The sequence below is a fragment of the Pseudophryne corroboree genome (genome assembly GCF_028390025.1).
Source record: "Pseudophryne corroboree isolate aPseCor3 chromosome 3 unlocalized genomic scaffold, aPseCor3.hap2 SUPER_3_unloc_18, whole genome shotgun sequence".
In the NCBI taxonomy this organism is placed as follows: domain Eukaryota; kingdom Metazoa; phylum Chordata; class Amphibia; order Anura; family Myobatrachidae; genus Pseudophryne; species Pseudophryne corroboree.
In genome coordinates, this window is record NW_026967506.1 from 879,727 (window position 1) to 903,026 (window position 23,300).

Here is a 23,300-nt window from a genome sequence, read left to right on the forward strand (position 1 = left end):
GCTTCTGTGAGTGGTGCTATGTGCTGCTGTCAGTGCTGCTGTGAGTGGTGCTATGTGCTGCTGTGAGTGGTGCTATGGGCTGCTGTGAGTGCAGCTGTGAGTGGTGCCATGTGCTGCTGTGAGTGGTGCTATGTGCTGCTGTGAGTGGTGCTATGTGCTGCTGTGAGTGCAGCTGTGAGTGGTGCCATGTGCTGCTGTGAGTGGTGCTATGTGCTTCTGTGAGTGGTGCTATGTGCTGCTGTCAGTGCTGCTGTGAGTGGTGCTATGTGCTGCTGTGAGTGGTGCTATGGGCTGCTGTGAGTGCAGCTGTGAGTGGTGCCATGTGCTGCTGTGAGTGGTGCTATGTGCTGCTGTGAGTGGTGCTATGTGCTGCTGTGAGTGGTGCTATGGGCTGCTGTGAGTGCAGCTGTGAGTGGTGCCATGTGCTGCTGTGAGTGGTGCTATGTGCTTCTGTGAGTGGTGCTATGTGCTGCTGTCAGTGCTGCTGTGAGTGGTGCTATGTGCTGCTGTCAGTGCTGCTGTGAGTGGTGCTATGTGCCGCTGTGAGTGGTGCTATGGGCTGCTGTCAGTGCTGCTGTGAGTGGTGCTATGGGCTGCTGTGAGTGGTGCCATGTGCTGCTGTGAGTGGTGCTATGTGCTTCTGTGAGTGGTGCTATGTGCTGCTGTCAGTGCTGCTGTGAGTGGTGCTATGTGCTGCTGTCAGTGCTGCTGTGAGTGGTGCTATGTGCTGCTGTGAGTGGTGCTATGTGCTGCTGTGAGTGGTGCTATGGGCTGCTGTGAGTGCAGCTGTGAGTGGTGTCATGTGCTGCTGTGAGTGGTGCTATGTGCTGCTGTGAGTGGTGCTATGTGCTGCTGTGAGTGGTGATATGTGCTGCTGTGAGTGGTGCTATGGGCTGCTGTGAGTGCAGCTGTGAGTGGTGCCATGTGCTGCTGTGAGTGGTGCTATGTGCTTCTGTGAGTGGTAATATGTGCTGCTGTCAGTGCTGCTGTGAGTGGTGCTATGTGCTGCTGTCAGTGCTGCTGTGAGTGGTGCTATGTGCTGCTGTCAGTGCTTCTGTGAGTGGTGCTATGTGCTGCTGTCAGTGCTGCTGTGAGTGGTGCTATGTGCTGCTGTCAGTGCTGCTGTGAGTGGTGCTATGTGCTGCTGTGAGTGCAGCTGTGAGTGGTGCCATGTGCTGCTGTAAGTGGTGCTATGTGCTTCTGTGAGTGGTGCTATGTGCTGCTGTCAGTGCTTCTGTGAGTGGTGCTATGTGCTGCTGTCAGTGCTGCTGTGAGTGGTGCTATGTGCTTCTGTGAGTGGTGCTATGTGCTGCTGTCAGTGCTGCTGTGAGTGGTGCTATGTGCTGCTGTCAGTGCTGCTGTGAGTGGTGCCATGTGCTGCTGTCAGTGGTGCTATGTGCTTCTGTGAGTGGTGCTTTGTGCTGCTGTGAGTGGTGCTATGTGCTGCTGTCAGTGCTGCTGTGAGTGGTGCTATGTGCTGCTGTCAGTGCTTCTGTGAGTGGTGCTATGTGCTTCTGTCAGTGCTTCTGTGAGTGGTGCTATGTGCTGCTGTCAGTGCTTCTGTAAGTGGTGCTATGTGCTGCTGTCAGTGCTGCTGTGAGTGGTGCTATGTGCTGCTGTCAGTGCTTCTGTGAGTGGTGCTATGTGCTGCTGTCAGTGCAGCTGTGAGTGTTGCTATGTGCGTCTGTGAGTGCAGCTTTGAGTGGTGCTATGTGCAGCTGTGAGTGGTGCTATGTGCTTCTGTGAGTGCAGCTGTGAGTGGTGCTATGTGCTGCTGTCAGTGCTTCTGTGAGTGGTGCTATGTGCTGCTGTCAGTGCTGCTGAGAGTGGTGCTATGTGCAGCTGTGAGTGGTGCTATGTGCTGCTGTCAGTGCTGCTGTGAGTGGTGCTATGTGCTGATGTCAGTGCTGCTGTGAGTGGTGCTATGTGCTGCTGTCAGTGCTTCTGTCAGTGGTGCTATGTGCTGATGTCAGTGCTGCTGTGAGTGGTGCTATGTGCTGCTGTCAGTGCTGCTGTGAGTGGTGCCATGTGCTGCTGTGAGTGGTGCTATGTGCTTCTGTGAGTGGTGCTATGTGCTGCTGTCAGTGCTGCTGTGAGTGGTGCTATGTGCTGCTGTGAGTGGTGCTATGGGCTGCTGTGAGTGCAGCTGTGAGTGGTGCCATGTGCTGCTGTGAGTGGTGCTATGTGCTGCTGTGAGTGGTGCTATGTGCTGCTGTGAGTGGTGCTATGGGCTGCTGTGAGTGCAGCTGTGAGTGGTGCCATGTGCTGCTGTGAGTGGTGCTATGTGCTTCTGTGAGTGGTGCTATGTGCTGCTGTCAGTGCTGCTGTGAGTGGTGCTATGTGCTGCTGTGAGTGGTGCTATGTGCTGCTGTGAGTGGTGCTATGGGCTGCTGTCAGTGCTGCTGTGAGTGGTGCTATGGGCTGCTGTGAGTGGTGCCATGTGCTGCTGGGAGTGGTGCTATGTGCTTCTGTGAGTGGTGCTATGTGCTGCTGTCAGTGCTGCTGTGAGTGGTGCTATGTGCTGCTGTGAGTGGTGCTATGTGCTGCTGTGAGTGGTGCTATGGGCTGCTGTGAGTGCAGCTGTGAGTGGTGTCATGTGCTGCTGTGAGTGGTGCTATGTGCTGCTGTGAGTGGTGCTATGTGCTGCTGTGAGTGGTGCTATGTGCTGCTGTGAGTGGTGCTATGGGCTGCTGTGAGTGCAGCTGTGAGTGGTGCCATGTGCTGCTGTGAGTGGTGCTATGTGCTTCTGTGAGTGGTAATATGTGCTGCTGTCAGTGCTGCTGTGAGTGGTGCTATGTGCTGCTGTCAGTGCTGCTGTGAGTGGTGCTATGTGCTGCTGTCAGTGCTTTTGTAAGTGGTGCTATGTGCTGCTGTCAGTGCTGCTGTGAGTGGTGCTATGTGCTGCTGTCAGTGCTGCTGTGAGTGGTGCTATGTGCTGCTGTGAGTGCAGCTGTGAGTGGTGCCATGTGCTGCTGTAAGTGGTGCTATGTGCTTCTGTGAGTGGTGCTATGTGCTGCTGTCAGTGCTTCTGTGAGTGGTGCTATGTGCTGCTGTCAGTGCTGCTGTGAGTGGTGCTATGTGCTTCTGTGAGTGGTGCTATGTGCTGATGTCAGTGCTGCTGTGAGTGGTGCTATGTGCTGCTGTCAGTGCATCTGTGAGTGGTGCTATGTGCTGCTGTCAGTGCTGCTGTGAGTGGTGCAATGTGCTGCTGTCAGTGCTTCTGTGAGTGGTGCTATGTGCTGCTGTCAGTGCTGCTGTGAGTGGTGCTATGTGCTGCTGTCAGTGCTGCTGTGAGTGGTGCTATGTGCTGCTGTCAGTGGTGCTATGTGCTTCTGTGAGTGGTGCTTTGTGCTGCTGTGAGTGGTGCTATGTGCTGCTGTCAGTGCTGCTGTGAGTGGTGCTATGTGCTGCTGTCAGTGCTTCTGTGAGTGGTGCTATGTGCTTCTGTCAGTGCTTCTGTGAGTGGTGCTATGTGCTGCTGTCAGTGCTTCTGTGAGTGGTGCTATGTGCTGCTGTCAGTGCTGCTGTGAGTGGTGCTATGTGCTGCTGTCAGTGCTTCTGTGAGTGGTGCTATGTGCTGCTGTCAGTGCAGCTGTGAGTGTTGCTATGTGCGTCTGTGAGTGCAGCTTTGAGTGGTGCTATGTGCAGCTGTGAGTGGTGCTATGTGCTTCTGTGAGTGCAGCTGTGAGTGGTGCTATGTGCTGCTGTCAGTGCTTCTGTGAGTGGTGCTATGTGCTGCTGTCAGTGCTGCTGTGAGTGGTGCTATGTGCAGCTGTGAGTGGTGCTATGTGCTGCTGTCAGTGCTGCTGTGAGTGGTGCTATGTGCTGATGTCAGTGCTGCTGTGAGTGGTGCTATGTGCTGCTGTCAGTGCTTCTGTGAGTGGTGCTATGTGCTGATGTCAGTGCTGCTGTGAGTGGTGCTATGTGCTGCTGTCAGTGCTGCTGTGAGTGGTGCCATGTGCTGCTGTGAGTGCTGCTGTGAGTGGTGCTATGTGCTTCTGTGAGTGGTGCTATGTGCTGCTGTGAGTGGTGCTATGTGCTGCTGTGAGTGGTGCTATGGGCTGCTGTGAGTGCAGCTGTGAGTGGTGCCATGTGCTGCTGTGAGTGGTGCTATGTGCTGCTGTGAGTGGTGCTATGTGCTGCTGTGAGTGGTGCTATGGGCTGCTGTGAGTGCAGCTGTGAGTGGTGCCATGTGCTGCTGTGAGTGGTGCTATGTGCTTCTGTGAGTGGTGCTATGTGCTGCTGTCAGTGCTGCTGTGAGTGGTGCTATGTGCTGCTGTGAGTGGTGCTATGTGCTGCTGTGAGTGGTGCTATGGGCTGCTGTCAGTGCTGCTGTGAGTGGTGCTATGGGCTGCTGTGAGTGGTGCCATGTGCTGCTGGGAGTGGTGCTATGTGCTTCTGTGAGTGGTGCTATGTGCTGCTGTCAGTGCTGCTGTGAGTGGTGCTATGTGCTGCTGTCAGTGCTGCTGTGAGTGGTGCTATGTGCTGCTGTGAGTGGTGCTATGGGCTGCTGTGAGTGCAGCTGTGAGTGGTGCCATGTGCTGCTGTGAGTGGTGCTATGTGCTGCTGTGAGTGGTGCTATGTGCTGCTGTGAGTGGTGCTATGGGCTGCTGTGAGTGCAGCTGTGAGTGGTGCCATGTGCTGCTGTGAGTGGTGCTATGTGCTTCTGTGAGTGGTAATATGTGCTGCTGTCAGTGCTGCTGTGAGTGGTGCTATGTGCTGCTGTCAGTGCTGCTGTGAGTGGTGCTATGTGCTGCTGTCAGTGCTGCTGTGAGTGGTGCTATGTGCTGCTGTGAGTGCAGCTGTGAGTGGTGCCATGTGCTGCTGTGAGTGGTGCTATGTGCTTCTGTGAGTTGTGCTATGTGCTGCTGTCAGTGCTGCTGTGAGTGGTGCTATGTGCTGATATCAGTGCTGCTGTGAGTGGTGCTATGTGCTGCTGTCAGTGCTGCTGTGAGTGGTGCTATGTGCTGCTGTGAGTGGTGCTATGTGCTGCTGTCAGTGCTGCTGTGAGTGGTGCTATGTGCTGCTGTCAGTGCTGCTGTGAGTGGTGCCATGTGCTGCTGTGAGTGGTGCTATGTGCTTCTGTCAGTGCTTCTGTGAGTGGTGCTATGTGCTGCTGTCAGTGCTGCTGTGAGTGGTGCCATGTGCTTCTGTCAGTGCTTCTGTGAGTGGTGCTATGTGTTGCTGTGAGTGGTGCTATGTGCTTCTGTGAGTGGTGCTATGTGCTGCTGTGAGTGGTGCTATGGGCTGCTGTGAGTGCAGCTATGAGTGGTGCCATGTGCTGCTGTGAGTGGTGCTATGTGCTTCTGTGAGTGGTGCTATGTGCTGCTGTCAGTGCTGCTGTGAGTGGTGCTATGTGCTGCTGTCAGTGCTGCTGTGAGTGGTGCTATGTGCTGCTGTGAGTGGTGCTATGTGCTTCTGTGAGTGGTGCTATGTGCTGCTGTAAGTGCTGCTGTGAGTGATGCTATGTGCTGCTGTCAGTGCTGCTGTGAGTGGTGCTATGTGCTGCTGTGAGTGGTGCTATGGGCTGCTGTGAGTGCAGCTGTGAGTGGTGCCATGTGCTGCTGTGAGTGGTGCTATGTGCTGCTGTGAGTGGTGCTATGTGCTGCTGTGAGTGGTGCTATGGGCTGCTGTGAGTGGTGCTATGTGCTGCTGTGAGTGGTGCTATGGGCTGCTGTGAGTGGTGCTATGTGCTTCTGTGAGTGGTGCTATGTGCTGCTGTCAGTGCTTCTGTGAGTGGTGCTATGTGCTGCTGTCAGTGCTGCTGTGAGTGGTGCTATGTGCTGCTGTCAGTGCTTCTGTGAGTGGTGCTATGTGCTGATGTCAGTGCTGCTGTGAGTGGTGCTATGTGCTGCTGTCAGTGCTGCTGTGAGTGGTGCTATGTTCTGCTGTCAGTGCTGCTGTGAGTGGTGCTATGTGCTGCTGTCAGTGCTGCTGTGAGTGGTGCTATGTGCTTCTGTCAGTGCTTCTGTGAGTGGTGCTATGTGCTGCTGTCAGTGCTGCTGTGAGTGGTGCCATGTGCTTCTGTCAGTGCTTCTGTGAGTGGTGCTATGTGTTGCTGTGAGTGGTGCTATGTGCTGCTGTGAGTGGTGCTATGGGCTGCTGTGAGTGCAGCTGTGAGTGGTGCCATGTGCTGCTGTGAGTGGTGCTATGTGCTTCTGTGAGTGGTGCTATGTGCTGCTGTCAGTGCTGCTGTGAGTTGTGCTATGTGCTGCTGTCAGTGCTGCTGTGAGTGGTGCTATGGGCTGCTGTGAGTGGTGCTATGTGATTCTGTGAGTGGTGCTATGTGCTGCTGTAAGTGCTGCTGTGAGTGATGCTATGTGCTGCTGTCAGTGCTGCTGTGAGTGGTGCTATGTGCTGCTGTGAGTGGTGCTATGGGCTGCTGTGAGTGCAGCTGTGAGTGGTGCCATGTGCTGCTGTGAGTGGTGCTATGTGCTGCTGTGAGTGGTGCTATGTGCTGCTGTGAGTGGTGCTATGGTCTGCTGTGAGTGGTGCTATGTGCTGCTGTGAGTGGTGCTATGTGCTTCTGTGAGTGGTGCTATGTGCTGCTGTCAGTGCTTCTGTGAGTGGTGCTATGTGCTGCTGTCAGTGCTGCTGTGAGTGGTGCTATGTGCTGCTGTCAGTGCTTCTGTGAGTGGTGCTATGTGCTGATGTCAGTGCTGCTGTGAGTGGTGCTATGTGCTGCTGTCAGTGCTGCTGTGAGTGGTGCTATGTGCTGCTGTCAGTGCTGCTGTGAGTGGTGCCATGTGCTGCTGTGAGTGGTGCTATGTGCTTCTGTGAGTGGTGCTATGTGCTGCTGTCAGTGCTTCTGTGAGTGGTGCTATGTGCTGCTGTCAGTGCTGCTGTGAGTGGTGCTATGTGCTGCTGTCAGTGCTTCTGTGAGTGGTGCTATGTGCTGATGTCAGTGCTGCTGTGAGTGGTGCTATGTGCTGCTGTCAGTGCTGCTGTCAGTGGTGCTATGTGCTGCTGTCAGTGCTGCTGTGAGTGGTGCCATGTGCTTCTGTCAGTGCTTCTGTGAGTGGTGCTATGTGCTGCTGTCAGTGCTTCTGTGAGTGGTGCTATGTGCTGCTGTCAGTGCTGCTGTGAGTGGTGCTATGTGCTGCTGTGAGTGCAGCTGTCAGTGGTGCCATGTGCTGCTGTGAGTGGTGCTATGTGCTGCTGTGAGTGGTGCTGCTGTGAGTGGTGCTATGTGCTGCTGTCAGTGCTGCTGTGAGTGGTGCTATGTGCTTCTGTGAGTGGTGCTATGTGCTACTGTGAGTGGTGCTATGTGCTGCCGTGAGTGGTGCTATGTGCTGCTGTGAGTGGTGCTATGGGCTGCTGTGAGTGCAGCTGTGAGTGGTGCCATGTGCTGCTGTGAGTGGTGCTATGTGCTTCTGTGAGTGGTGCTATGTGCTGCTGTCAGTGCTGCTGTGAGTGGTGCTATGTGCTGCTGTCAGTGCTGCTGTGAGTGGTGCTATGTGCTGCTGTCAGTGCTTCTGTGAGTGGTGCTATGTGCTGCTGTCAGTGCTGCTGTGAGTGGTGCTATGGGCTGCTGTGAGTGGTGCTATGGGCTGCTGTGAGTGCAGCTGTGAGTGGTGCCATGTGCTGCTGTGAGTGGTGCTATGTGTTGCTGTGGGTGCAGCTGTGAGTGGTGCTATGTGCTGCTATCAGTGCTGCTGTGAGTGGTTCTATGTGCTGCTGTCAGTGCTGCTGTGAGTGATGCTATGGGCTGCTGTCAGTGCTGCTGTGAGTGGTGCTATGTGCTGCTGTCAGTGCTGCTGTGAGTGGTGCTATGTGCTGCTGTCAGTGCTGCTGTGAGTGGTGCTATGGGCTGCTGTGAGTGGTGCTATGGGCTGCTGTGAGTGCAGCTGTGAGTGGTGCCATGTGCTGCTGTGAGTGGTGCTATGTGCTGCTATCAGTGCTGCTGTGAGTGGTGCTATGTGCTGCTGTCAGTGCTTCTGTGAGTGGTGCTATGTGCTGCTGTCAGTGCTGCTGTGAGTGGTGCTATGGGCTGCTGTGAGTGGTGCTATGGGCTGCTGTGAGTGCAGCTGTGAGTGGTGCTATGTGTTGCTGTGGGTGCAGCTGTGAGTGGTGCTATGTGCAGCTGTGTATGGTGCTGTGTGCTGCTGTGAGTGGGGCTCTGAGTGTTGCTATGTGTTGCTGAGAGTGCATCGTGAGTGGTGCTATGTGCTGCTGTGAGTGCAGCTGTGAGTGGTACTGTGTGCTGCTGTGAGTGGTGCTATGTGCTTCTGTGAGTGGTGCTATGTGCTGCTGTCAGTGCTGCTGTGAGTGGTGCTATGTGCTGCTGTCAGTGCTGCTGTGAGTGGTGCCATGTGCTTCTGTGAGTGGTGCTATGTGCTGCTGTCAGTGCTTCTGTGAGTGGTGCTATGTGCTGCTGTCAGTGCTGCTGTGAGTGGTGCTATGGGCTGCTGTGAGTGGTGCTATGGGCTGCTGTGAGTGCAGCTGTGAGTGGTGCCATGTGCTGCTGTGAGTGGTGCTATGTGCTGCTGTGAGTGGTGCTATGGGCTGCTGTGAGTGCAGCTGTGAGTGGTGCTATGTGTTGCTGTGGGTGCAGCTGTGAGTGGTGCTATGTGCTGCTGTCAGTGCTGCTGTGAGTGGTGCTATGTGCTGCTGTCAGTGCTGCTGTGAGTGGTGCCATGTGCTTCTGTGAGTGGTGCTATGTGCTGCTGTCAGTGCTTCTGTGAGTGGTGCTATGTGCTGCTGTCAGTGCTGCTGTGAGTGGTGCTATGGGCTGCTGTGAGTGGTGCTATGGGCTGCTGTGAGTGCAGCTGTGAGTGGTGCCATGTGCTGCTGTGAGTGGTGCCATGTGCTGCTGTGAGTGGTGCTATGTGCTGCTGTGAGTGGTGCTATGGGCTGCTGTGAGTGCAGCTGTGAGTGGTGCTATGTGTTGCTGTGGGTGCAGCTGTGAGTGGTGCTATGTGCAGCTGTGTATGGTGCTGTGTGCTGCTGTGAGTGGGGCTCTGAGTGTTGCTATGTGTTGCTGAGAGTGCATCGTGAGTGGTGCTATGTGCTGCTGTGAGTGCAGCTGTGAGTGGTACTGTGTGCTGCTGTGAGTGGTGCTATGTGCTGCTGTGAGTGGTGCTTTGTGCTGCTGTGAGTGGTGCTTTGTGCTGCTGTGAGTGGTGCTTTGTGCTGCTGTGAGTGGTGCCATGTGCTGCTGTGAGTGGTGCTTTGTGCTGCTGTGAATGCAGCTGTGAGTGTTGTTATGTGTCTCTGTGATTGCAGCTGTGAGTGGTGCCATGTGCTGCTGTGAGTGGTGCCATGTGCTGCTGTGAGTGGTGCCATGTGCTGCTGTGAGTGGTGCCATGTGCTGCTGTGAGTGGTGCTATGTGCTGCTGTGAGTGTAGCACAGTCATGAGCCTCTGGTGCCTGATCCCTGTAACAGTATTGGCTGGCGCCCTGCTGCCCCCTGGGTAAGCTGTATAGAAAAAGTTAAAGAAAGAAAGGAATACACTGGCACCAAAAGATGGAGAGGAACCTGAGGTGAAGAAGAAGGTCCCAGTGGGTGAAGAAGAAAGAGATATTGTGGAGCAGGACAAGATATTTAAATGCAATTCATGACATTTCAGCGGGCTCATACACAGGCATAATTACCATAACAATAAGGCTGGAGCTGCTATGGGGCCCACAGCGCCACCTAAAATAATCCCCCTGTGTATTTGTTGGTTTTACCCATGACAGTTATATATTACTGTAAGAGAATATAAGAAGCAATATCATGCTACAAAATCTCTATCCCTTTGTGCGCCGACTAACACATTCAACTTTTTTCTTGCTCTTCATATGTTTAATGAACGTGAGGTATCTCTGAGATGCAAAATACTATCTAAAATCTAGAAACAGAAGGTTGACATGGTAGAGGATAGGAACTACAGGACTACTAGACATATTGGATGTCTACAGGTCATTATCTTTCTACACCGTGCAGGATTTCTTCTACATCAAAGGTTCTCAAACATGGTCCTCAGGACCCCACACGGTTCATGTTTTCCAGGTCACCTGTGGATTTCTAAAATGTGACAGTTGGTGATACACAGTGCAGCTGCTGGGTGACCTGGAAAACTTGACCTGTGTGGGGTCCTGAGGGTCCGGTTGTGGGGTCCTGAGGACCAACTACATTATGTCTAAGAAACAGATGAGCAGTCATCTAGTTAGTGTTACTCATTGAGTGGTGTCAGATGGTTACTCTATGTGCCATACGGATATCCAGGGTCTATTATCTTATACCTGCATGGTGTCACGTTATACACTCTAAGAATGACAAAAGAAGCCTTCCCATGCTGTCTCTTTGGTTGTGCTGTAACATCTCAGCACATGCCGAGAGAGAAAGCGGGTTTCTCTATAGCAAGGCTAGGCTGAGAGCAGCAGACTGTTATATTCATGGTCATTTGCCTGAATTGCACAATCACGTATTTACCTGGAAAGCACAAGGTCACGTGTGTCTCATAGGTCTCTAATCAGCTCTGTAGAGTCGGCCACACATACATAATTAGTCTGGGCTTTTATACTCACCTTTCAAGGCTTCATCAATATACGTCTTGTGATAGAATATTCGTTCAGTGTCATCAAAATTAGTATTTGGGCCCATTGGAACTCCATTCTCAGTGATGTAGACTTCAACATGTCCATATTCTTCTTTCACCCAGTTAAGCAGCCTCCTGAGCCCCCAAGATACTGCCCTTTGGCTTTCAGCAGCTGTACTCGGCCAGTCTCCATGAAACTCTTCTGCAATATCAATATCGGCTTCGAATGATGGCGGACTTAGCCTCATAGGTTTATGCTGAACTATTTTTGTGGTGTAGATGTTGATTGAGAAGACATCAGCTGTTCCCTGGATGTAGGCCTTTTCTTCATCTGTAAAAGATGGAAGCCTGGAAGACTTGAGACCCTGTAGCTCACTTTTATTGTCCACCTGCCGTTTCATGGCCTCTGGATAGTCCCCATTTTTGAAAATCGGGTGTGCAAACCACCCCAGTGTAAACTGCAAGTACCGGTCCGCAGCTTCTATGTCTCTGGGTTCCGTGGGGTCTTTGGGCTCCACCCAGTTTGTGTTTAGACTAACAGAGATGACACCTCCCTGGCTTCCTCGATAAGTCTCATCATATGTATGATAGACCCTGGCATGGACTTTCAGAAGATTGTGAGCAACTCTGTACGGAGCTGAGCCCGGGTCATCCTTCACTCCAGGCGGATACCGACCAATCCCATAACTAGCAGCTACAATAGTATGGGGTTGGTGAAATGTCATCCAAAATTTGACCCTATCGCCAAATGTTATAAAACAAAAGTTTGCATAGTTATGGAATGCATCAAGTACTACTTCCTTTTCCCAACCACCCAAGTCTTGCAGAGCTTGGGGAAGATCAAAGTGGTAAAGGGTGACCATTGGAGAGATGTTGTTTGCCAGTAGGCCATCAATAAGTCTATTGTAATACTCAACACCCTTATCATTGACTGCGCCTTGTCCGGTTGGGAAGATTCTAGACCACGAGATGGAGAATCGGTAGCTGGTCACTCCTAGGCCTCTCAGCATGTACAGGTCAGCATCCAGCTGATGATAACTATCACATGCTATGTCCCCATTGTGGTTTTCATAGATATTGCCTGGGACATGTGAAAATGTGTCCCAAATACTAGGCCCTCTTCCATCTACGTTCCATCCCCCTTCAACCTGATAAGCAGAGGTGGAGACCCCCCACTGGAAATCATCTGAGACTGTGGAATAATGGTACATGTCTCTTTCAAAGTTTGTTTGCCCGGAAAATCTTTCCCATATTACCTTGGCCTTTGAGGGGACATCAGACGCCGGCAGAGGTGGTAACTTCTTTGAATGTGACCTTTTTGCGTTTGTAGCTGTCCTGGTCCATGAGATCCTTGGGAAACCATTATTTTCCACAATGCTGGAAAACAAATAGGCTGATTTTTTGGGAGTCCTTGGTCTGCTCGCATCTTCAAAGTTTATATAATGCAAACCGAATCTCTGGCTATATCCGTCAGGTCCCTCATAGCCGTCCAGAAGGGACCGGACTATATATGAGCTTACAGATATATTGTCACTCCTAACAGCTGCAAGGAGATAAGGGGAGAGGGAACGTCAGAACAATTATTAGCACACAAAACTGATAAGTCTGAATAATTACAAACATGTAGGTACCTTTCAGGGCCTCGTTGATGTAGGCAGTCAGGTACTCCATGCGCGCTATATCATTGAACACCTCTCCGGTGTAGGGCGTTGCCATCCCATTGCCTGTTATGTATATTGGAACATTCTCTTTCACGTACTCCTCCTTTATGAAGTTCAGAAGCCTCCTGAGACCCCATGGGACCACAGAGATCCATGGAGAGGAGGTGAGAGGCCACGAAGGGTCCACGTGTGGGGAAAACCCTCCAATGTCATTATACTCAGCTGCACAGCTGTCACTGAGAGAGGCATTGACCAGCCGGGACGTATAGTGGGAGATGCCTAGGAAGTCCGCTGTGCCCCGGATATAGGACTTCTCTGCCTCTGTGAATGTGGGCAGCTGAGCCACAGTACTGGGACACTGCTCATGTTTCTGCTGCACTTGTGCCTTAAGGACCTCAGGGTAGTCCCCACTGACCAGAATGGGATGGGCAAACCAGCCCAGCATGAAGTGCAGGTACCTCTCTGCCGCACTCACATCCTCTGGATTAGTCGGGGTCTTTGGCTCTGCCCAGTCGGAATTCAGGGAGATTCCCAGCTGACCGTGCTGCAGTGGTCGGTACTGCTCATGGTACACGTGCCAGGCCTTAGCGTGTGCTTTCACTATGTTGTGAGACACCTATGGACAAAACAGATCAGAACATCTCCTTCCTGGGCAACATTGTGATGCAGTTTCCTCACCTACCTCTATGGGGAGGGCACTATGGGGCATTTCACAGCCTATCCTCATTCGCTGAGACAATCTAAGGATGATCCGGTACCCTATGGGGAAGCCCCGCTGGAGAGGGATCTGCTGGCCTCCCATGGTGGGCTGGAGGACCTCTAGATCCTCACCACATATGCCCATCAGTAAAGTAATGGGAGAGCCTACTATTGGATCCACCATCTACCATCCATCCCACCATTTTATTACTACCTGGCCTCGTAGCAGAAACACACAGAAGTGCTCATGTAGAGTTGGGCGTTTTTCCTGCAGAGCATTTGCAGTACAATGGAGAGGACTCCGACTCCCTGCTGTGACTATGGCCACTGAGAAAGCTCTGTATAGCCAGTACAACACATTGCAATTATATACCAGCATATGACCAGCAGCGGCCATTTTACTGTGCTTTCCAAGTTACCCCATTTGCCGCTGACACTGTTCTCTCTGGTTCCCTTCTTCCATCTGGACAGCACTAGCTAAGGGGCCTGCTGGCAACTAAGGGGCCTATCATCTAGTAAGGGACATATCACTAGGTAAGGGGCCTATCATCTACTAAGGGTCATATCACTAGGTAAGGGGCCTATCATCTACTAAGGGACATATCACTAGGTAAGGGGCCTATCATCTACTAAGGGTCATATCACTAGGTAAGGGGCCTATCATCTACTAAGGGTCATATCACTAGGTAAGGGGCCTATCATCTACTAAGGGTCATATCACTAGGTAAGGGGCCTATCATCTACTAAGGGACATATCACTAGGTAAGGGGCCTATCATCTACTAAGGGCGGGATGTATTAACATACATCACCGCCCCTCGCAGGTTACCGCAGCGATGTTGATCGCATATGTACTAACATATGCGATCAACATCGCGATGCGGTGACGGAGGCCCCCCGCGATACCTGTTAGGTGGTCTGCGGGGGGTCTCCGTCACCTCCCCGGGGTCCCCACACTGGCTAGATGCCGGGAAGCAGCAGCAGGCTGCCCCCGGCACCTCCTCCTCCCCCCTGCAGCCGGAAGGACGTCCGGCTGCGTTGCTAGGGGGAGGAGGACACTACCTTCCGGGTCCAGGGCAGCCTGGAGGAAGGTAAGCCAGGGGGAAGGGGGGTCGGCGTCTGCGGCGGGGGTCGACGGTGTCGGCGGGTTGCGGCAGTCGGCGAAAAGAAGCCCATAGGCTTCTATAGGGTTTCGCCATCCAGAGATGGCGAAACCCTGGACGCCGAAAACGCTGCGGTAGGGTCTTAGTAAATATGAAAATGCGGTAAAACCCCCGTTTTCGGGGGTTTTACCGCATTTTTGCTTTAGTACATCCCGCCCTAAGGGTCATATCACTAGATAAGGGGCATGCTGGCAGCTAAGGGGTCAATCAGCAGTTAAGGAACCTATCAGCAGCTAAGGGGCCTATCATCTACTTCAGGACATATCACTAGGTAAGGGGTCTATCAGCAGCTAAAGGACCGATCATCAGCTAAGGGACATGTCAGCAGCTAAGATGCCTATCGGCAGCTAAGGGAGATGTCACTAGGTAAGAAACATGTGCCACCCTAATGTAATGCCAGGTCTATGCTCTGCATTACAGCACCACCCTAACACACACTCATGCACCAACAAAGTTCACATCTGACTAGCCGTGTGTGAATCAACCATCTTATATCTGACTAGCTGACTACCCGTATGTGTACCAACCTATCTTACATCGGACTACCTGTGTGTGTACCAACCACTTTACATCTGACTATCTGACTACCCGCATGTGTACCAACCTATCTTCCATCGGACTACCTTTGTGTGTATCAACCACTTTACATCTGACTACCCGCATGTGTACCAACCTATCTTACATCAGACTACCTGTGTGTGTACCAACCACTTTACATCTGACTATCTGACTACCCGCATGTCTATCTTACATCGGACTACATGTGTGTGTGTACCAACCACTTTACATCTGACTACCCGTGTGTGTACCAACCCAATTCACATCGGACTACCTGTGTGTGTGTACCAACCATCTTATATCTGACTACGTATGTATGTAACAACCCAATTCACATTGGGCTACCCGTGTGTGTGCTAACCATCTTACATCTGACTACCCACGTGTGTACAAACCATTTTATATCTGACTACCCACATGTGTACCAACGCAATTCACATTTGACTACCCATGTGTATAAACACCTTATATATAACTACCCACATGTGTACCAACCCAATTCACATCTGAATACCTGTGTGTGCACAAACCACCTTATATATGACTACCTGCATGTGTACCACCCAAATTCACATCTGACTACCCACATGTGTACACTAACCCACCTTATATATGACAACCTGCATGTGTACCAACCATCTTACATCTGACTACTAACATGTGTGCCAACACAATTCACATCTGACTACCCAAGTGTGCACCAACCATCTTATATCTGACTACCTGCATGTGTACTAGCCATTTTACATTAGATTACCTGTGTTTGTACCAACCACCTTACATCTGACAACCTGCATTTCTACCAACCATCTTACGTCTGACTATCCATGTGTGTACCAACTCAATGCCCATCTGACTACTCACGTGTGTGCCAACCCATCTTACATCTGACTTCCTAACTGTGTACCAACCATCTTATATCTGACTACCCACATGTGTACCAATCATCATATATCTATCTATTTGAAAGCCTTCTCAATTCACAACTATCTGCATTTTTATCAGTCATCTTACATAGACTACCCACACTTGTACCAACCATCTTACATCTGACCACCCGTGTGTAAACCAACCATCTTATATCTGATTACCCACATGTGTACCAACCATCTTATATCTGATTACCCACATGTGTACCAACCATCTTATAGCTATCTACTTGAAAGCCTTCCCAATTCACAACTAACTGTATGTTTATCAAACATATTACATAGACTACCCATGTATGTACCAAACCAATTCACATCTGACTACCCATGTGTGTGCCAACCCATCCTACATCTGACTACATGCAGTGTCTACTATCCATCTTACATCTGACTACCCGCATGTGTACCAACCATCTTACTTCTGACTACCTGTGTATGAACCCACCATCTTACATCTGAGTACCCGTGTGTGTACCAACCATCTTACATCTGACTACCCACGTGTGTACCAACCATCTTACATCTGACTACCCGTGTGTGTACCAACCATCTTACATCTGACTACCTGAGTGTGTACCAACCATCATATATCTGACTACCCATGTGTGTACCAACCATCATATATCTGACTACCCATGTGTGTACCAACCATCAGATATCTACCCGTGTGTGTACCAACCATCTTACATCTGACTACCTGTGTTATACCAACCATCATATATCTGACTACCCATGTGTGTACCAACCATCATATATCTGACTACCCATGTGTGTACCAACCATCATATATCTGACTACCCATGTGTGTACCAACCATCTTACATCTGACTACCCATGTGTGTACCAACCATCTTACATCTGACTACCTGTGTTATACCAACCATCATATATCTGACTACCCGAGTGTACCAAACATTTTACATCTGATCTGACTACTGTGTACCAACCATCATATATCTGACTACCCGTGTGTGTACCAACCATCTTACATCTGACTACCCGTGTGTGTATCAACCATCATATATCTGACTACCCGTGTGTGTACCAACCATCTTACATCTGACTACCCGTGTGTGTATCAACCATCATATATCTGACTACCCGTGTGTGTACCAACCATCATATATCTGACTACCCGTGTGTGTACCAACCATCTTACATCCGACTACCCGTGTGTGCACCAACCATCTTACATCTGACTACCCATGTGTGTACCAACCATCATATATCTGACTACCTGTGTGTGTAGCAACCATGTTACATCTGACTACCCATGTGTGTACCAACCATCATCTATCTGACTACCTGCATGTGTACCAACCATCTTACATCTGACTACCCGTGTGTGTACCAACCATCTTACATCTGACTACCCGTGTGTGTACCAACCATCTTACATCTGACTACCCATGTGTGTACCAACCATCATCTATCTGACTACCCGTGTGTGTACCAACCATCTTACATCTGACTACTAACATGTGTGCCAACACAATTCACATCTGACTACCCAAATGTGCACCAACCATCTTACATCTGACTACCTGCATTTCTACCAACCATCTTACGTCTGACTATCCATGTGTGTACCAACTCAATGCCCATCTGACTACTCACGTGTGTACCAACCATCATATATCTGACTACCCACATGTGTACCAACCATCATATATCTATCTATTTGAAAGCCTTCTCAATTCACAACTATCTGCATTTTTATCAGTCATCTTACATAGACTACCCACACTTGTACCAACCATCTTATATCTGATTACCCACATGTGTACCAACCATCTTATATCTGATTACCCACATGTGTACCAACCATTTTATAGCTATCTACTTGAAAGCCTTCCCAATTCACAATTACCTGTATGTTTATCAAACATATTACATAGACTACCCATGTGTGAACCCACCATCTTACATCTGAGTAGCCGTGTGTGTACCAACCATCTTACATCTGACTACCCGTGTCTGTACCAACCATCTTACATCTGACTACCCGTGTATGCACCAACCATCTTACATCTGACTACCCATATGTATACCAACCATCTTACATCTGACTACCCATGTGTGTACCAACCATCATATATCTGACTACCCATGTGTGTACCAACCATCTTACATCTGACTACCAATGTGTGTACCAACCATCATCTATCTGACTACCCGTGTGTGTACCAACCATCTTACATCCGACTACCCGCGTGTGCACCAACCATCTTACATCTGACTACCCATGTGTGTACCAACCATCTTACATCTGACTACCCGTGTGTGTAGCAACCATCTTACATCTGACACCCACTGTGGGTACCAACCATCATCTATCTGACTACCCGTGTGTGTACCAACCATCTTACATCCGACTACCCGTGTGTGCACCAACCATCTTACATCTGACTACCCATGTGTGTACCAACCATCTTACATCTGACTACCCGTGTGTGTACCAACCATCTTACATCTGACTACCCATGTGTGTACCAACCATCATCTATCTGGCTACCCGTGTGTATACCAACCATCTTACATCTGACTACTAACATGTGTGCCAACACAATTCACATCTGACTACCCAAGTGTGCACCAACCATCTTATATCTGACTACCTGCATGTGTACTAGCCATTTTACATCGGACTACCTGTGTTTATACCAACCATCTTACATCTGACAACCTGCATTTCTACCAACCATCTTACATCTGACTGTCCATGTGTGTACCAACTCAATGCCCATCTGACTACTCACGTGTGTGCCAACCCATCTTACATCTGACTTCCTAACTGTGTACCAACCATCTTATATCTGACTACACACATGTGTACCAACCATCATATATCTATCTATTTGAAAGCCTTCTCAATTCACAACTATCTGCATTTTTATCAGTCATCTTACATATACTACCCACACTTGTACCAACCATCTTACATCTGACCACCCGTGTGTAAACCAACCATCTTATATCTGATTACCCACATGTGTACCAACCATCTTACATCTGACTACCCATATGTGCACCAACCATCTTACATCTGACTACCCATGTGTGTTCCAACCATCTTTCATCTGACTACCCGTGTGTGTACCAACCATCATATATCTGACTACCTGTATATGTACCAACCATCATATATCTGACTACCTGTATATGTACCAACCATCATATATCTGACTACCCATATATGTACCAACCATCATATATCTGACTACCCGTATATGTACCAACCATCATATATCTGACTACCTGTATATGTACCAATCATCATATATCTGACTACCCGTATATGTACCAACCATCATATATCTGACTACCCATATATGTACCAACCATCATATATCTGACTACCCGTATGTGTTCCAACCATCTTACATCTGACTACCCGTGTGTGTACCAACCATCATATATCTGACTACCCGTATATGTACCAACCATCATATATCTGACTACCCATATATGTACCAACCATCATATATCTGACTACCCGTGTGAGCACCAATCATCATATATCTGACTACCCGTATATGTACCAACCATCATATATCTGACTACCCGTGTGTGCACCAACCATCTTACATCTGACTACCCGTGTGTGCACCAACCATCTTACATCTGACTACCCATGTGTGTACCAACCATCATATATCTGACTACCTGTGTGTGTAGCAACCATGTTACATCTGACTACCCATGTGTGTACCAACCATCATCTATCTGACTACCTGCATGTGTACCAACCATCTTATATCTGATTACCCACATGTGTACCAACCATTTTATAGCTATCTACTTGAAAGCCTTCCCAATTCACAATTACCTGTATGTTTATCAAACATATTACATAGACTACCCATGTGTGAACCCACCATCTTACATCTGAGTAGCCGTGTGTGTACCAACTATCTTACATCTGACTACCCGTGTCTGTACCAACCATCTTACATCTGACTACCCGTGTATGCACCAACCATCTTACATCTGACTACCCATATGTATACCAACCATCTTACATCTGACTACCCATGTGTGTACCAACCATCATATATCTGACTACCCGTGTGTGTAGCAACCATCTTACATCTGACTACCCATGTGTGTACCAACCATCATCTATCTGACTACCCGTGTGTGTACCAACCATCTTACATCTGACTACCCGTGTCTGTACCAACCATCTTACATCTGACTACCCATGTGTGCACCAACCATCTTACATCTGACTACCCGCGTGTGCACCAACCATCTTACATCTGACTACCCATGTGTGTACCAACCATCTTACATCTGACTACCCGTGTGTGTACCAACCATCTTACATCTGACTACCCATGTGTGTACCAACCATCTTACATCTGACTACCCATGTGTGTACCAACCATCTTACATCTGACTACCCGTGTGTGTACCAACCATCTTACATCTGACTACCCGTGTCTGTACCAACCATCTTACATCTGACTACCCATGTGTGTACCAACCATCATATATCTGACTACCCGTATGTGTACCAACCATCTTACATCCGACTACCCGTGTGTGCACCAAACATCTTACATCTGACTACCCATGTGTGTACCAACTATCATATATCTGACTACCCGTGTGTGTAGCAACCATCTTACATCTGACACCCACTGTGGGTACCAACCATCATCTATCTGACTACCCGTGTGTGTACCAACCATCTTACATCTGACTACCCGTGTGTGTACCAACCATCTTACATCTGACTACCCGTGTGTATACCAACCATCTTACATCTGACTACCCGTGTGTGTACCAACCATCTTACATCTGACTACCTGTGTGTGTACCAACCATCTTACATCTGACTACCTGTGTGTGTAATAACCATCTTACATCTGACTACCCATGTGTGCACCAACCATCTTACATCTGACTACCCGTGTGTGTACCAACCATCTTACATCTGACTACCCGTGTGTGTACCAACCATCTTACATCTGACTACCCGTGTGTGTACCAACCATCTTACATCTGACTACCTGTGTGTGTACCAACCATCTTACATCTGACTACCCGAGTGTGTACCAACCATCTTACATCTGACTACCTGCATGTGTACCAACCATCTTACATCTGACTACTAACATGTGTGCCAACACAATTCACATCTGACTACCCAAGTGTGCACCAACCATCTTATATCTGACTACCCGTGTGTGTAGCAACCATCTTACATCTGACACCCACTGTGGGTACCAACCATCATCTATCTGACTATCCGCATGTGTACCAACCATCTTACATCTGACTACCCATATGTGCACCAACCATCTTACATCTGACTACCCATGTGTGTTCCAAGCATCTTACATCTGACTACCCGTGTGTGTACCAACCATCATATATCTGACTACCTGTATATGTACCAACCATCATATATCTGACTACCCATATATGTACCAACCATCATATATCTGACTACCCGTATATGTACCAACCATCATATATCTGACTACCTGTATATGTACCAACCATCATATATCTGACTACCTGTATATGTACCAACCATCATATATCTGACTACCCATATATGTACCAACCATCATATATCTGACTACCCGTATATGTACCAACCATCATATATCTGACTACCCATATATGTACCAACCATCATATATCTGACTACCCGTATGTGTTCCAACCATCTTACATCTGACTACCCGTGTGTGTTCCAACCATCTTACATCTGACTACCCGTGTGTGTACCAACCATCATATATCTGACTACCCATGTGTACCAACCTTCATATATCTGACTACCTGTATATGTACCAACCATCATATATCTGACTACCTGTATATGTACCAACCATCATATATCTGACTACCCGTATATGTACCAACCATCATATATCTGACTACCCATATATGTACCAACCATCATATATCTGACTACCCGTATATGTACCAACCATCATATATCTGACTACCCGTATATGTACCAACCATCATATATCTGACTACCCATGTGAGCACCAACCATCATATATCTGACTACCCGTATATGGACCAACCATCATATATCTGACTACCCGTATATGTACCAACCATCATATATCTGACTACCCGTATATGTACCAACCATCATATATCTGACTACCCTTGTGAGCACCAACCATCATATATCTGACTAACCGTATATGTACCAACCATCATATATCTGACTACCCATATATGTACCAACCATCATATATCTGACTACCCGTATATGTACCAACCATCATATATCTGACTACCCGTGTGAGCACCAACCATCATATATCTGACTACCCGTATATGTACCAACCATCATATATCTGACTACCCATATATGTACCAACCATCATATATCTGACTACCCGTATATGTACCAACCATCATATATCTGACTACCCATATATGTACCAACCATCATATATCTGACTACCCATATATGTACCAACCATCATATATCTGACTACCCGTATATGTACCAACCATCATATATCTGACTACCCGTGTGAGCACCAACCATCATATATCTGACTACCTGTATATGTACCAACCATCATATATCTGACTACCTGTATATGTACCAACCATCATATATCTGACTACCCATATATGTACCAACCATCATATATCTGACTACCCGTATATGTACCAACCATCATATATCTGACTACCTGTATATGTACCAATCATCATATATCTGACTACCCGTATATGTACCAACCATCATATATCTGACTACCCATATATGTACCAACCATCATATATCTGACTACCCGTATATGTACCAATCATCATATATCTGACTACCCGTATATGTACCAACCATCATATATCTGACTACCCGTATATGTACCAACCATCATATATCTGACTACCCGTGTGTGCACCAACCATCATATATCTGACTACCCGTATATGTACCAACCATCATATATCTGTTATGAGCCACGGCTGTGGCTCATTCCTGTTTTGCATTTTTGTTAAGTATTTCATGTTTATTAGTTGTCTTGCATGCCAGGATTTCCTGTTGCTCTGTTTTAGTATGCTCTTGTCTGCTGCCGCTGGTTAGTCTGTGTAATTGCAGCTTGTTCCATGTGTTCAGCCTCACCTGGCTGCTGATTGCATTTTGTCAGTTGGAATCATGCAGTGGGCCAGCTGCTCTGGATTGTTTAATTAGGACTCTCTGTTAAAAGCACTCCCAGGACTCCTCACAGACGCCGGTGATAGCTTCCTGTTTGTCTGATTCTGCTGCTGAGAGAGTTCCCAGTCCCGGTCTGTTCGTTTGTTCCTGTTCTCAGTGATCCTGTACTCGGAAGTTACCATCTGTTCCTGGAGTCTGATCGAGCACCTTTAACATCTGGTGGTGTTCGTGAGTCGCGGCGCAGCCGTGTGTTGCGGCTTGTCCGCTATTATTTATTATTTTGTTTATATTGTGTTCTGGAGCTTTGCGGAGGATTCCGCTTCCACAAGATCCACTCTGGTGTCCAGCGGTGCCGGATAGGAGTGTCGGATCAGTGGATCTTTGGTTGTCCTTTTCCCTGGCGGCTAGTCCGCACATACCTTTTGATTTAGTTAAGTTAGCTTGTAACCCCTGGCTTGGTTGCTTAGTCAGAGGGCCCCTTGTTATCACCCTGTCTCGGACTTCCCCTTGTCTCCCATTAAGACCTGCGGGGGCATCGGGGTTGGGCAGACATAATCCGCCCTTCGAACGCGGCTGCCATGGGCTCAAGCAACCATAGTCTCGCAGGGGATTTCT

At 48.9% G+C, this 23,300-nt stretch overlaps 1 protein-coding gene across 1 annotated transcript in view; it reads right to left on the bottom strand.

Moving 5' to 3' along the window:
• The window catches only part of LOC134983550 (lactase/phlorizin hydrolase-like), a 91,913-nt gene that overhangs the window by 57,482 nt on the left and 11,131 nt on the right, over positions 1 to 23,300 (bottom strand). The window contains exons 3-4 of the mRNA XM_063949198.1: positions 12,155 to 12,800; positions 10,513 to 12,066 (exon numbers count right to left, since the gene is read on the bottom strand). Coding sequence (XP_063805268.1) covers positions 10,513 to 12,066; positions 12,155 to 12,800 — 2,200 coding nt within the window. The remainder of the gene's footprint in view (positions 1 to 10,512; positions 12,067 to 12,154; positions 12,801 to 23,300) is intronic.